The 15101-nt window shown below is 40.5% G+C and overlaps 1 protein-coding gene across 2 annotated transcripts in view; it reads left to right on the plus strand.

Annotated features, from left to right (window-relative positions):
* The first annotated feature begins 382 nt into the window (after window positions 1-382).
* Window positions 383-15101, plus strand: part of mrtfba (myocardin related transcription factor Ba) — a 26729-nt gene continuing 12010 nt past the window's right edge. Inside the window, exons 1-5 of one of the 2 annotated variants that reach the window (XM_024284650.2) lie at window positions 383-613; window positions 5542-5775; window positions 13699-13764; window positions 13868-13923; window positions 14007-14082. In XM_024284650.2, coding sequence (XP_024140418.1) covers window positions 5619-5775; window positions 13699-13764; window positions 13868-13923; window positions 14007-14082 — 355 coding nt within the window. In that variant the 5' untranslated portion in view covers window positions 383-613; window positions 5542-5618. The remainder of the gene's footprint in view (window positions 614-5541; window positions 5776-13698; window positions 13765-13867; window positions 13924-14006; window positions 14083-15101) is intronic. The other variant, XM_024284649.2, reaches the window with a different exon arrangement.

Below are 15101 nucleotides of genomic sequence, written 5' to 3' on the forward strand. Positions count from 1 at the left end.
TTATGGGAGCTACAGAAGGTGCAACATCTGGAATAAATGTTAAAATAGTAAAATTAATCCTAAAGTTAGTTTTTAGGAACTAAAAAAATAATATATATATATATATATATATATATATATAAGCTGTAAAAAATAACAATGTTAAAGGCTAACTAGATAAATACTTTATCTTAAATTATTTACCCAAAAATGTAAACAGTATGAAAAAGTATGTTGATCTTCCTATTTTAATGGTATTTTAATTTAATTTTTTTTATTAAATTAATCTACATACCAAGAGAATCTAAAAAAATAAATAAGTGCAAAAGGTAGTCTCAGAAGTCCATTTCCGGTCACAGAATGTCATAGGTAGCAAAAATTGAAGTTACACTGGTCAACAGGTAGTTTTGTCCAGTTAATGATCCTCTTGCCGATCCCTCCGCCGTTTCCGTCCTCGTGCGTCATGACGTCACTCCCCATCCTACCTACCGACACAAATCGCAGCCATTTTACTCCGCAAATAAACTTCAGCCTCAAAAGAACCGACCGCTCGACAGGATTCCCCGGACACCGGGGGATTTCGCCATGTGAAGAACCGCTCTAATGGACTCTGGTTTCGAACCAACGCAGTTCGGTAAGACGGCCGCGCTGCTGCTGCGCCGCCTTGTTTTTAGCATGTTAGCGTGTCTCTGCTAGCTCGAGCTAACCCAAGAGGGGCTCTGAGAGAAGCTGGTTCGTTCGAGTCAACGTGGGCTAGTGCGTGACAGCAGCAGGTTCTGTTTTATTGTTGTTTCTAGAAAATGACAAAGCACCGAGAAAGCATCGCTGGTATCTTTCGCGGTCGCTTCCGTCTGCAGTCTCACCTGTCCGCGCTAGCCTGTCCCACACCCACCGGCGGCTGCGCGAGACTTCTACCACCATCATTTTTGCTTCATCATGTGGCCACACATTTACATTATTAAAAATAAATGAATAATATACGTTGTTTTTCTGAATGAGTGCACCAGAATTTATTTGAATAAACGTAACAGTAATGATAATAATAATTTATTTTAAATCGATAAAAGTGTGGAAAGTGCGGCTGCAGATTTACAGGTTGTGTTTGGTGAGTCATGCTGACAGACAAGAGAAGAGGTTGTTTTAGGTGTTTTAAGAGTACTAAAAAATACTTTAATAATAAATTGAAGTTAGCTAATCATACTAGCTCACACACAGTTTGATCGTTTATTGTTGTGTGAGAAAACAAAACCAACAAAGGCGGGAAGGAAGGAAGTGATGTTGGGACAGCAGAACAGACTTATGGGTCACGGCCATGACGTCATCTCTGTTTTATCTCAAACTGTACTTTAGATTCTATTTGTTGACATATCTTTCTGTTGGATTCTCTTACTACAACCACACATTTTTTTCTTCAAATAATGTCCCCCCTTTTCATAAAAAATCTAAAGTTGTTTTTGTGGTATGTTACAGAACATAAAAGGACACAAGAATTTTCAGAAAACCCTCTGAATTGTTTATTGACTCTTTGTCCAAAGCGGCAGACTTATCTGCTGCCGTCGCTGGAGTGTGACTCCCCCATGAGGACTTTTATCACTCGCATTCCTGACATCCAGACCTGTTTATAATAGAGCTGAACCCTAACCCCTTCCTTGACTAGGAAAACGCTTAAGGTTGGGCTCATTTTCTTTTTTTTAGTTTTTCTAATCTGGTTTTCTTGGTTAAACTGTTAAAATATTTCTTCATTTAGTCTCCGTCTGCAAGATTTCTTTTGAGATCATATACTTTAATTAATAAAAGCCCTTTTGAAAATACTATATTAGAGAATGTTTGCAGTTGATTTCCCTGCTGGGGTTTGGGTTTCCTTGAACCTGTTGAACCTGCTCTGTTTCTACACTGATGTTCTTTAGAAATTCACACTTGCTGATTTGAGAGCGTGGAGTTGATGGCGTGTATGTCGTCAGGGTTTGTGTGTTTCCTGTCTGAGTGTCACTGTTCAGTGTGGATGATTGATTTGAAGGGGTGTAATAATGACCCCGCCTGCTCCCTGAGTCTGTGGTTTTTACATATCAAAACACAGCCGACTTCTGACATGTTGAAGCTTTTCTTAGAACGCCAGGCGTAAATTATCACAGATAAAACTTGATCCTTGCACCAGATTTTAAGTGTCTTTCTGGAAATATTCATCATGTTTCTGTAAAATAAAAAAAAATTTTAAAAAAAACATGGCGCGTTTGGGGCGATTTGTTGCTTCTCCCTACTGGTTTCAGTCTATGACTCTTATCTAGTATTTAAAGACTCCTATTACACCAGAAAATATCTTCTTGCTATTTTTAAAATAAACATTCAGTTTTCTCTAACACAAAGTTGTTAGATTAATTTGTTTTTTTGACAAACAGTTGTTGTTGACCTTTCGGTACATTCCGTCATGAGTCGCCACAGAGATTTTTGCGCCGGATCCCTTTCCTGACACAACCCTGTATTTTATCCGGGCTGGGGACCGGCACAGGGAGACCCAGACTCAGGTCAAGTTAGGCAGTAGCGTGAGGTGAACCCAGGTCTCCCTCCAAACCGAGTCAGCCATCGTGCTCTGATTTATGGTGATTACCTTTAAAATGACTGCAAGTACTCCTGGGTAATTATACTTGGGGATGGGCGCTACGTCGGTGCTAGTATCGATATCGGACGATATTTGCTTAAATATTGGTTTCGGTCTGATATAAAAAAATTCCACCAATATTGACCAGTGGTTACAGCAGGAGAAGCGTTCTGTGTAATCCGGGCTTGGCCCCGCCTCCAAACCCTGTCAGCGTCTTGCTTTAGTTGGCAAGTTTGTCTTAAAAAAGACAAACGTAAAATCTTTAAGGCCATTTGTTTTTTGCCCTCAAAGACAGGTTAAATCTATACAATACCCTGTTTGAGATTAGGTTTGCCACGATTAATCGACTAATCGACTATTAAAATAGTCGATGATTGATTTAAAAAAGTTGATTAGTTGTTACCTTATATTATATGGAGTCGGAGTGCAGTAAAGTTGAAAGTTATAATGGCATTCTGGTAGATTCTTGGACTATTTTGACATTCACTAAGTTTTTTTAGGCTAATTCGGAGTTTAGCTAATATTTTAGCTAAATGCTAGCTATTTTGGCTAATTTAGGATTTTTTTTAGTTTTTTTGGGTTATTTTGAAGTTTAGCTAATATTTCAGCAACATGCTAGCTGTTTTGGCTTACATAGGCTTTTTTCAAATTTTCTTTAGGCTAATTTCGCATTTAACCAATATTTTGGCTGGCTATCAGCTTCAGCGTTTTTAACTATCAGGACTAGCATCTTCTGCGGCCAAATTCAGCTTACAGCATTCACACTAGCATTATTGCAGGTAATGCTATTTGTCTAATTTTTAGCTAATTTAAAGCTATGATGGTTGAGATATGTTCTTTACATCCAGTTTGCTCATGACCCGAATAGTCGACTAATCGGAAAAAATAATGAGTCGACTATTACAACAATCGTTTGTGGCAGCACTATTTAATGATCCAAATTCTCACTTTTATTTCTAATAATTATGGTTTATTTAATTGTGTTTTTGCAGTACACCAGAATTTTACTTTCTTTTTTTAATAGTTTCTAGAATGATATTTGTGGAAACAAACTAAGATTTCCAAGAGCAGAAAGGATTTTAATGCATTTTCCCCTCTAAAAATGTGACGTTCTTATTAATAATTTAACATTCTTTATTGCAGTGATGATGCATTAACATGCAGTTCCTCCTTTCAGTCTGCAGCTTAAATAAAATATCTGTGCTGTGAAACTTTATGTCCACAGCGGTGTCAGTTCTCTCATCCTCTCCGTGTTTCCTCAGACCGCCGTGCATCACAGCGAGCTTCTGTCTCAGGATGAACTTCCTGGTTCCTGGCAGCCATCTGTGACTGACCCCTCCCTTTGTCGAGGTCATAAAAAGGCCCGCATAAACAAACATCGTTAGGAGGAACACCAGAGCAATTATCCCCCGTTAGTTCTTAATTGAGTTCTCTCCTTTGTAAGCCCAGCTCATGCGGTGAAGGGACCTGAAAGCTGTTCTGTTTCTGGAAATTCTGCGGCGTCTCTCCGGGTTTCCTCTCTGAATGCTAATTTCCATTCTTTGAATGTCAGCCGGTTGTAGCGCGGCGCCTGGAGTGGTGCTTCATCATTGTTTGGCTCTGCACTCATCTTCGAACGCGTTCGGGGAGTGTCGCTGTCTGGCTGGGTCTCGCTGGGTTTCACTCCTGCATATAAATGTTCTTATCAGTGTCTGAAAGAGGCTTTATTTTAATGTCTTGACCAATTAGATGAAACTTGTTCCCTAATGTTCTGCCTTTTATCCTGCCTCTTAATATTTCTGATAATATTTTGCATAATTTAATCTTTTTATAATGAAGTGGTTTGATCTGCAGGAGAGAGAAGAAGGAATAAACCTTCCATCAAACTCATTTTGACAGGTGCCCTTTGACCTACACATTCCATCAAGATAACGTAACATTTTGGGGGTGGGTGACCCCTGCCATGCTTTTTTCTAGACTTCCTACGGGGTGGGGCATGTGGTCTTAGCATGCCATCACCACCATCCACTGAACATTCAGTTCATTTTTTTTACAACTATAGGAAGTATCAGAGATTTGTGAACAAACCATAAACTTTTCTTTGATCCAGAATTACAACCATGTTTTTAATGTTTTCTCAATTTCCATTAAATAATTGTTTGTTTTCTTCTGTGCTAGTGAAGCCTTAAAGAATCTGAACCGTTATTGTAAAGCCAGATTTGTCTGAGATAACCTGATGATAAATGACAGTTTTTGGAGATAAAGTCTGCAGAGTTTCACAGACGTGAATTTCACAGCTACAGTTTTGATTGTTGTGTGTAGAGCCGTGTAATGCAGCAGGTATGTTCCTGCAGGCGTATCGCCGGGGTTGAACGCTGGCCAGCAAGGCTCCGTCTTTGAGTGGCGCGTTTATCATTAATGGAACAGGAAGTGGTGAACACAGCCGGGTAGAAGACCAGATGAAGTCAGAGGACCCCGCACTGATCTAAAACCAGCAGGGAAAACAAAAGTGCTGAAGTGTGGGGAAGCTTCTGCTGCCGACCCTGTAAGGAGAGCTCAGCGCTGTGGTTTTGGTTGGACCGGGCTCCAGAGGGATGCTGGGCCTGCAGCAGAAAAAAGTGATTTACTTACATGGTGGAAGCCACCACAGTGACGTCCGTCCTGGGACGGTGAAGACTGTCTGAACAGAGTGAACATTCATGCACACACTGACGTTGTTTCACCCGAGCGGCGGTTGAAGGCATTATTTACTTTAATGACTAACGCAGCCGATTTAATGATTAATTTAGGCTCAGACTGACTTCTTCCAGATGGCGGAGGTAAAATGCCACCCTCAGCTTTCTGCCAGCTGGGTGAAATCGTCCTGTCAACAGAAGGATGACGATTATTCCATATTTCTGAGTCCACAAAATGTCATGAGTGATGCTTTCCGTTTCTGAGAGTCGATCAGGCGCACAAACACCTCACCGATGTCTCTGTTCCCACAGGTTGCAGGGAGGCGTAACACAAAGAGAAGGTGGTGCGACTTCTCTTCCTCCCCGACCCCCTCCCCTCCTAGGACGGGATGGAGGCCCAGGCTTCACAGGGGCGGCTGGGAGCAGAGGGGGATTGTGGGACGCCCAATCTTCTGGTGCCCAGTCCTCAGAGCGAGGCGGTGACCCAGGACATGGAGGAGCTGACCCTGCAGCCCACGCTGCCCCCGCTCAGCGAGCGCAAAAACGGTGAGAGAACGCAGAAACCACTCCGTCGGTTTGTTGTCGTTCTGCTGGTCGGATGTGAACACAAGTTGCAGTGAGAATCCTGAATTTTACAGCAAAAGAAAGTCGTCTTCCACCTTATTGTCCTAAAAAATCAGGTTTTTACTGTATTTAATTCAGAATAATGAGCTTTAGGATTTCTAAAAGCTTGACTGATGCCTCTAAGGGTTAAGATGACACTTTTTCTAACTACAAAACAACATTCAGAGACACTACAAGTTAAAAAATGTTCTAGGAGTATGAGCGTTGGTACCATCTTTGTGGGCTAAAGATGTCTCGTCTTTAGTTAAACAGCAAGATGGCTGACTTTACAGAGAGAATGTTCTGAGGGTTTGGTGGAGTAGATGGATTTTTTGGTTCGCTGTCCTGTTCAGTAAATCAGGACAGTGCTTGCTGGGCGACACCTTTGCATTTGTTTCATCTGATAATTCTATGCCTTTAAAGCTACATTGTGCTGCATTAACAGCCAACACCTCAAATTTGTGTCAGCGAATTCGCTTCTCTTTGCCTGCCCAAGAATGTGTTCAGAACTTTAACGCCTCAGACGTGTGTGGGAGGAGCTAGGGCCAAATGTGTTTTCAGCCCGATCGCTACACGGAGTGGTGTCTGTGTATCTCATTTACAATGAATGGAAGACACGGATGATGTTTAGAGATCTGATTTATTTATTCTACAAAAGCGTCTGTAATCTCGTCTCCATGTCTGTGTTCATGAGATCATTCAGAGACTGTCCCAGTGCCGTGAGCTTCACTCCTGCATCTGAATGACGGCTGCTTTCAGCGGTACTTCCGTCTTTTTGTGACCCAGTTTAACGACTTAGTGTGAGAGAAGGACAGAATAAAAATAAAATTGGAAGACCTTTTTATGATTGTCTCGATGAAAATAAGAAAAATATCAAAGTTCAGGAGGAGATGCGGATTGATGGATTGATCCTCCATGTTGGATTTGGACTCCACCCACTGATCAAGTCACTGAACACCCAAAACTGAATGAATTCTTGATTAGTTGACGTGCCGTTGCATGATTTCTGATCACGTAAATCACATTTGGTGAACGCAGCTTTTTGATTTGTAACAAAGTTCCAGTCCTGACCATCTCTCCTTAATGTTGGATCGTTATTGGTTAATCTGAGGTATAATCTCCTTGCACACTTGTCTTCAAGTGTTTTGTTGTTGCTCTTCAAACGACTGCTCCACATCTACTTCCTGTATGCTTTTCTCGCCACACTTTTTGTCTCTAGATTCCATTTAAGATAATTTTCCATATCTGCAAGAATCTGTAGCTCAGCCTTGAACTGTGAAAACTTCTATTGTGTTCATGCTCAGTCGAAGCAAATGGTTTCAAACATTTTGGCAATCCTTTACAAACCGAACAACAAGAGAAACATTGGCTAACATCTCCTTGAGGTGTGTAGATCTGTAGTGGAGGTCTCTGTAATATAAATAAGGGATAATGCTGGACGAAGTGTCCATTATCAGAAATTCACGGATGACCTTCATTGAGGCTGAGGAGGACGGTTGCTTCCACAGTCTATTAATTTCCGATTCTGGACATCTCAGTGGGTATTATCCCGCTTATACCTTATACAAATATTAAATCTGCAAAGGAAATGGGTCTTTAAGCTAAAGTGATAAAAATCATAATTTCAGAGAGAAAGTTCACTTTTCATCGCTTGTTGGTTTACGTAACCCTTCAACGTCAGGGTCATCTGGACCCCACAAGACGGCGCGCTTTTTTTCTGCTGCATGCTAACTATTTTGGCTAATTAAGACTTTTTTGTCATAAGTTATTTTGGAGTTTAGCTAATATTTCGGTTTCATGCTAGCTATTTTGGCTGATTTAGGCTTTTTTTTGTTTTGTTTTTTAACCTATTTTGGAGTTAAGCTAATATCTCAGCTACATTCCAGCTGTTTTGGCTAACTTGTTTTTTTTTTTCTTTTTTTTGGCTAATTTGGCATTTAACTAATATTTTTACCTGCTTTTCAGCTATTAGCTTCAGCAATTTTAACCATCAACCTCAACATATTTAGCTTTCAATTTCATCATCTTCAGCTACCAGCATTAGCATCTTCAGCGGCCAAATTCAGCTTACAGCATTCTCACTACTATCATCGCGGGCGGGTAATGCTATATATTTAGTTTTTAGTTAGTTCAAAGCTAATGATGTGTGTTTTACATCCACTTTGTGCGTGACCCGATTAGTCGACTATTAAAATAACCGTTTGTGGCAGCTCTAGTTTACAAGCTTTGGTCCAGAATAGAAATGTCCGGTTGACCAAACAAAAGGTCCAGGACTTGATCCGGACCAAATTAGGTGGACTCAGTCCGGACCAACAGACTTTTCCGGTCTGATTCAACCTAAAATTAAAGGCAATATTGCAGTTAATAGTAACTTTGGTAGAGATACTAGAATGTCCATCAAAGCCATTTAAAGGACATAGATCTTTTCCTGCTGTGATAAACAGTGGAATAAAGTACGTCCATCCATTTCTCTTGTTTTGGTTACTCATGTTAAAGCCAGTGCATTAATATAAAACATTAAAGGAACTTCTTTTTTTAGGAGTCCATTGACAGCTTACAGCCAATCAGAATCAAGTATTCACCCAGATGCTGGAATAAGCAAAACATTCCTCTTCTGTGTGTTTGTTTTATTGGTTGATGAAACAGTTCCTCAGAATTCTGTTTGTTTTTTTCCCATCCATACATCCAAACATCGTTCATGCAAATATACAGTATTTACACAGAGACTAATTTTAGCCTCGAGTTCAAACTGGCCCGTCTCCTGCATCACTTATTCTGATGGTGCTGGTCAGACGGCGCATTAGCTTGTTTGGGTTGTTCCAGCGACTCTATCAAACGGTCTGACGCTGATGGATGATTCGCCGCTGCTCTGCCAGCTTTTAATCACGGCTTTAGAGATGGCTGAGAGAGATCAGCGGAGTCAGTCCGTCACTAATCTGAGCCGGCTCATTCTGTCAACAAACCAGGAGTTTTATGATGGGAGCTCTTCCAGACGGAGTCCAGACTGCTTTGGTCGTCGAACTCCGACGCTGCGAGCAGGAGGACGGAGGTTTATCCGTGGAAAGTTTCTGAGGAATGTCAACAGTAGTAGCACCCACTCATCATTCGATGTCACCACCCCAATACCTCACACTTTCCAGCCGCTGAGCTTCTTCCAACACTTTACTCACTCCCACAGTCATTGTGGTTTAAGCCGTGCAGGTGTTAATCTGTCTGCCATCATGACAGCTCCCAGTCTCATGCTGGGGACAAAGTGGGCGGAGCCTCTGTTATGAAAGAATGTGAACACGATTACATAAAATGTAACATTTTATTTATTTTTTTAAAAAATATTATTGCTATTTTTTTTATTTATTTATGTATTCCAATCTAAAATTAAAGATTTATTACCTTATTCGTGATTTCAATTTAAGTTTGTTTGCAAAATATTGTATTCTAAAATCTCAGATCAACCTTTATAATTCAATAATTTGTTTTACATTAACAAACTTTTCATTTTATTGTATTATTAAACTGATAGAATTTTTTAAAAGATTTGTCTTTTGAATTTTTTTAAATATTTTTACATATTTAAAGACCCAATGCATTGAAATTTATGTTTTGGTGTTTTTAACACGTTCCTGAAGCATTTTTTTTTTTTTGCTACGCTAATGATATCTTGGACTTGTGAGGGGCTGTAAGCTAGTGGAAGAGCACTTAATAGTGATGGGAAAGGTGAGTCCAGAAACTCAGAGGTGATTTTTTTTATTTTTTAATAAACTCCTGATGCTCTGCAGAAACTGTCTTAACAAAACATCTTTTTTGTGGGCTAAAAGTGTCTTAGTCATAATTAAAAGACCTCTGGGAACACTTTGAAAAAGATCAGAAGACACTGAAGAAGAAAAAAAGATTTGGCTCTTTATATTTACAAAAATAAATTTACAGAAAAAATAACAAATTAGCCTCCTCATGATTGAAAACGGGTGTTTTTTTAAGCTAAAAAGAAGTCTGCATAAACACAAAGTCATCAGCGTAAAGGAGGACAGAACCTGAGGCTCAGCGACCTTTCCTTTGCGTCTACTCGTGTCCATACGGACATTCGGCGTATCCAGAGCTGCATGTTGACTTTCTGAACTAAAACCCAAAGAGTTCTGTAATAAATTTAGGTTAGGAGCCAAAAAATCCAAAAAATTTCCTAATAGTCGCCCCGTTCTCGATTCCCAAAGTTTCCCAGCACCGTCGGAAAAACCATCATTAGGCACAGCTGTTGCACACAGCCTCGTTTATTTACAACCACAATTAGATAAGGACTGGCTATATGATCCTCTGCAAAACACATTCTTATAGGGACATGATTACCATCGTGCAGTTTGGGTGAATGCTTGTCTAGTTGGACATTTTTCTGTTTTTTTTGTTGCACGATTTTTTTACATCAGTGTTTGGCTTGAAGACTGACAGAAAAAAGTAGACATTTTTCTGGCATGTGGCTCCTCGTTTTCTGTTTTTTTCTTTGCTTCTTTACTTTTTGCTGAATTTATGAAAGAAAAGTTCACAGGCGGAAATTAAGCTTTAAGTTCTGCTCTGTTCTTTGATGTGAAATTATAGAGAAAAAGCATTTTTCAAGTTTTCTAAACTATTGTTTTTAATCCCAAATTTTCCTCTATTCTTTGAAGTTTTGTAAATATTCTAAAGTTTTCTTTAAAGATATAGATATTGGCCGTGTTATTTGATAAAAGTGAATGATTGAAAAGCAGATTTCAACGTTTGTGCCGCTCGACTTGGTCGTGGAATCCACCTCTTGTGGGGTCGCGGAGGTCAAAACGTCTTTGTCAGTCCGGCAGCCGCCGCATTTCCCGGAGCAATTCCAGCAAAGCAGCTAACTGGAAGTTGAATCATCTTAAACAAAACACTGCACGTCTTCAAACCACTGACAGCCTTTAGCTTCTCTCTTCTCTCACAGCTGCCAAAGCGTGCTGACTTCAGGGTTTTTTATGGTTGATCATTGTTCAGATCATGAGAATGGGACAAAAGAGACCTATGGTTCTTCAAACCAGCTGTTTCCTGTTGGAGGACCCGAGTCTGAGCTTCATCTTCCTGTCCTCGTCACTGTTGTGTTGCTTTTAAAATGATGCGTCGGACTGCATTAACCATTAGTTTTGTCATGTAATGATCTACTGTATTTATTTGGACTGTAAGTCACTGTGGAGAGAGCATCCATAGACACACAACTCCATCATCCAGTCGTTTTTTCTTTTTTTAATCTTTTATTGTAAGAGCCACATCTGAGTGATGGCCGCTTTCAGCAGTACTTCCATCTCTCTCTGGTCTACCGTTACACAGTTGCTGTACTGGTCTGTTGTGGTGAAGAGAGAGCTAATCCAGAAAGCAAAGCTCTTAATTTACTGGTCGATCTTCGTTCCAGTACTCGCCTACAGTCATGAGCTCTGGATCATGACCGAAAGAACAAGGTCCTGACTACATGCGGCAGAAATGAGTTTCCTCCAGAGGGCGGCTCCACACCACCTTGGAGATGGGATGAGAAGCTCGGTCACTTCTCGGAGTAGAGCCGCTTCTCCTCCACATTGAGAGAAGCTAGCTGAGGGGGCTCAGACATCTGGTCCAGATGCCCCCTGGACGTCTCCCTGGGAAGGTGTTCCGGGTATGGAAGACCCAGAACACGCTGGAGAGACTATTGCCTCATTTCCACTGACCAGTCCGGACTGGACCGGACCGGAACAGTATTTTGACAGTTTTCTTTTTAAAACGGAGCCATTAAGCCGGACCAATTCGTCCCCTGAAAAATGGAACGGACCGCTTAGGGCGGAGCTACAGTCATCACATGAAATCCAATGATTGGCGGAAGGATATTACGACAACAGCAAGGCGTCCAACCAGCACTTTTTCTGACTGAAGATCCAAGCCGAAAGTTTTGTCCTGTAATCTTTTTGCAAAGAATGTTCCCCCTTATTTGCGGGGATAGGGACCGGAGACACGCCAAATCCATGAATACAGAGAACCACTGCAGTCGCTGTCATGACACACAGCTACGTCATCCGTCTACACCCCAGATGTCCATTGATAGTCTAGAGCTCAGTGGAAACTCTCACTTGAATTGGCCGGACCATTCTAAAGCATCAGTTTCTCGGCTGGCCTCGAGGTCCATCCAGAGGAGCTGGAGGACGTGACCAGGGACAGGGAAGTTTGGACTGCTGTCAGTCCCGGAGGAGCAGAAGAAGTTAAATGGTTGTATGTGACTCAGTTTGATGAGTTGCTGTCCTGCATTAGTGCAGTAAAGGAAAAGAATCGAAACGAGAATAATCTTGTCTTCATGTGAAAAAGAAAATTATCGTAAAGTTCAGGAGGAGAACGATCAGATCCTCCGGGTCTGTTTTCTTCTTCTGCGTTGGGGTCACTATCAAATACAGATACACACACCTACAGCGCCCTCTAGTGGCTGTTAGTGGAAACCAACCACTGAAGGGAAACCAGGTGTTAAAATAAATTGAAATTTGACCTTATATTTATTTTTAGAAAACACACACAAGTTGCTCCTAAGAAGTCATCTAACCCCTGACCAAACTGTGCAAAAAAAAAACAGATCTGTTCCAAAAAAATATTTGTTGTTATTTTCTATTAGTTACAGTTGTTTTTTTTTCATCAAACCTCAGTTTTTCTCATGTTTTACAATTTTTTTTTTCATTCAGCAGGTTCCCGCAGGGTCTGAGCCTGAAAAACGTTGCTGCTTGAAATGCCTATTTTCTCATATTTCATGTCAAAATTGAATTTTTTTTACCACAATTATTTTATTAAAATGATGTAATTAACAGCAGAAGAACCAGTTGATATGCATCAATACGTTGAATGCCCAAAAAATAAGAACGCTAAAGCATCACCGCACAAACAACAAGAAAAAAGCTACAGTTTTAATCATAAAATAAGATTAATGAGATAAAATGAGAAATAATGTATGAAAAGGGAAATAGACTGAGAAGTTGGTCTTAATTTTTGGCATGCATGGCCTTAAGAAGGTCTTAAAAAGTCTTAAATTTAACTAGAAAAAACCCTCTTTGGTGAACTCAAAACAAGTTTTCTAAAAAAATGTTATTTGTTGTTCTGGTCCAGGTTCTTACATTTGTAGTCATTTCTACATTAGTAGTAAAGTATCCTTCGTTTTTTGTTGACTGGATTAAACAAAATATTTACTTTCTTATTAATACCTGTCATCAGTATTGATTCACATTTCCTCTGAATAGTGCGTTGGTGTTTAGCTAGTCTCACTTTGCTTAACATGTTGGTCTGACTTTTTTTCTTTCATTTCTCCACATTTTCTTTAGAAAAGTAGAAGATGGAACAATAGAAGTGGACTCCAGAAAGTGTTTTTAGCTTCATTGTTTTCATTCGTCTGAACGTTTCTGCTTTTTTTGTCCTGCATTTTTCTTGCGGGGGTGATTGCGTTTGCATCTTTGGAAGGAGTTGAGCTCTAAATTTAGTCGATCTGCAGCCACATCTGGCGCTTTAGGAAAATGTTGATGTTGCGTGAGGCCGAGTTACGGCTGGACGGCTGCACAGCAACTATGTGAGGTCCTCTGCTGTTGTCATGGTGACGCTGCACGGTTCTGTTCGCTCCAGAACCTGTTCTGGTGGGTTGTCCACCTAAAGGTCAAGTGAAATGTTCTGGACAGAACCTTTGGTTTTGGGTCGTGTCGGTTCTGTTTGTTTCCCATGGGAGTGGGAAGGATTGCTTTCGCAGTTTCATCTTTCTTCTCTTCCTCATTTTGACTTCCTGTTTTTAAATATCATATCATCATATCATCTTTCCACTTTTCTCTGGCTGACGTTCTCCTTTCTGCTTTTTAAAGTCTAACTTGCTTCGTTTTTTGCTTCCAGTGTTGCAGTTGAGGCTTCAGCAGCGGCGAACCCGCGAGCAGCTGGTGGATCAGGGCATCATGCCGCGTGAGTAACCAGGATTTTCAGCGTGGGCGGGTTCAAGATGCTAAAGAGCGTCTGAATCACGCCGGTGCAGAGATAACAAAAACACTGTTTTTTTGTGCCGTAGCCCTCAAGAGCCCGGCAGCTTTCCACGGGCAGATCCGCAGCCTGGAGAGAGCCAGGGTAAGAGGAGGAGGAGGAGTTTGGGCCGAAGGAGAAGATCCAAATCCCCTCACTCATCTGAACTTTGTCTCTGTGGTTTTTAGACCGAGAACTTTCTGAAGCACAAGATCCGCAGTCGTCCAGAGAGAGCGGAGCTGGTCAGGATGCACATCCTGCAAGGTGCAGATAACCGGCTGACGCTCTGCTTCCTGTGGACCGCTCAGCCTCGGCAGAACCGGGCCCACAACTCGGTGTATCGTACAAACGATGGTTTTATTCCTGTGATGGAATTTAGTTCCTGAATTGATATGATTCACATTAAAAACCTTTGTTTGTTGGACAGTTTTAACCTAGACAAAAGAGGAACTTTTATTCGTTAAATTAGTGCTGGGCGATTATTTTTATATCACAATAACAATATATATTTGCAATATATGACAAAGTATATTTTCAGCAATTTTCTGGATAAAAAAAATACAAAAATACAAAAAGTTCAGTACTTAATGTGTCAAAGTCAAGCCCCGGGGGCCGGATCCGGCCCTCTGGGTAATTATAAACACGTGTCAAGATTAGGGCTGGATATCAATTATAATTTCCAGAAACAATTTGATTCGATTCACAAGATCCTGAATTTAATCTATTCCGTTTTTTTTTTCGATCCTTTCTATCCTTTCAATTACATTTTGAGTTTACACATTTATACACATTTGTTTAGAAATACATTAATAATCTACTATATAATTTGAATATATTTATATTAATCTGATCCAGTTCACATACTTTAAATGTATCAGTGAAATAATGAGATTGTTAATATCATACAGTGTTACATGATTCTCTAAAGGAGAAGTTCTAACTAAAATGTTCAGATCATTAACATTGTAAACATTGTTCTGCTTCTCCTGGAGGGAGTTTCCATTTGACCACTAGGTGGCGATCTCGCTAAAGCATTACACCTTATTCCAGAAGAAGAAGGTATGAGGAAAAAAAACAATGTTTTAGCCTACTTTAAAAAATAGTTCCTTAAACAGGTAAGAGAAAATTCATGTCTGTGAGATTCCTCAGCGAGGCGACCGACCCTCAACAACATGGGGCCTCGTCCGGGATAAAGATGTTCATTTAGTCAGAAATGTATGTTTAGGTCGACCGAGCGTTAGCATTAGCCGTCCTCACTTACCCAAGTGAATCGTCTCAAATGA

The sequence above is a fragment of the Oryzias melastigma genome, linkage group LG19 (assembly GCF_002922805.2).
Source record: "Oryzias melastigma strain HK-1 linkage group LG19, ASM292280v2, whole genome shotgun sequence".
Classification (NCBI taxonomy): domain Eukaryota; kingdom Metazoa; phylum Chordata; class Actinopteri; order Beloniformes; family Adrianichthyidae; genus Oryzias; species Oryzias melastigma.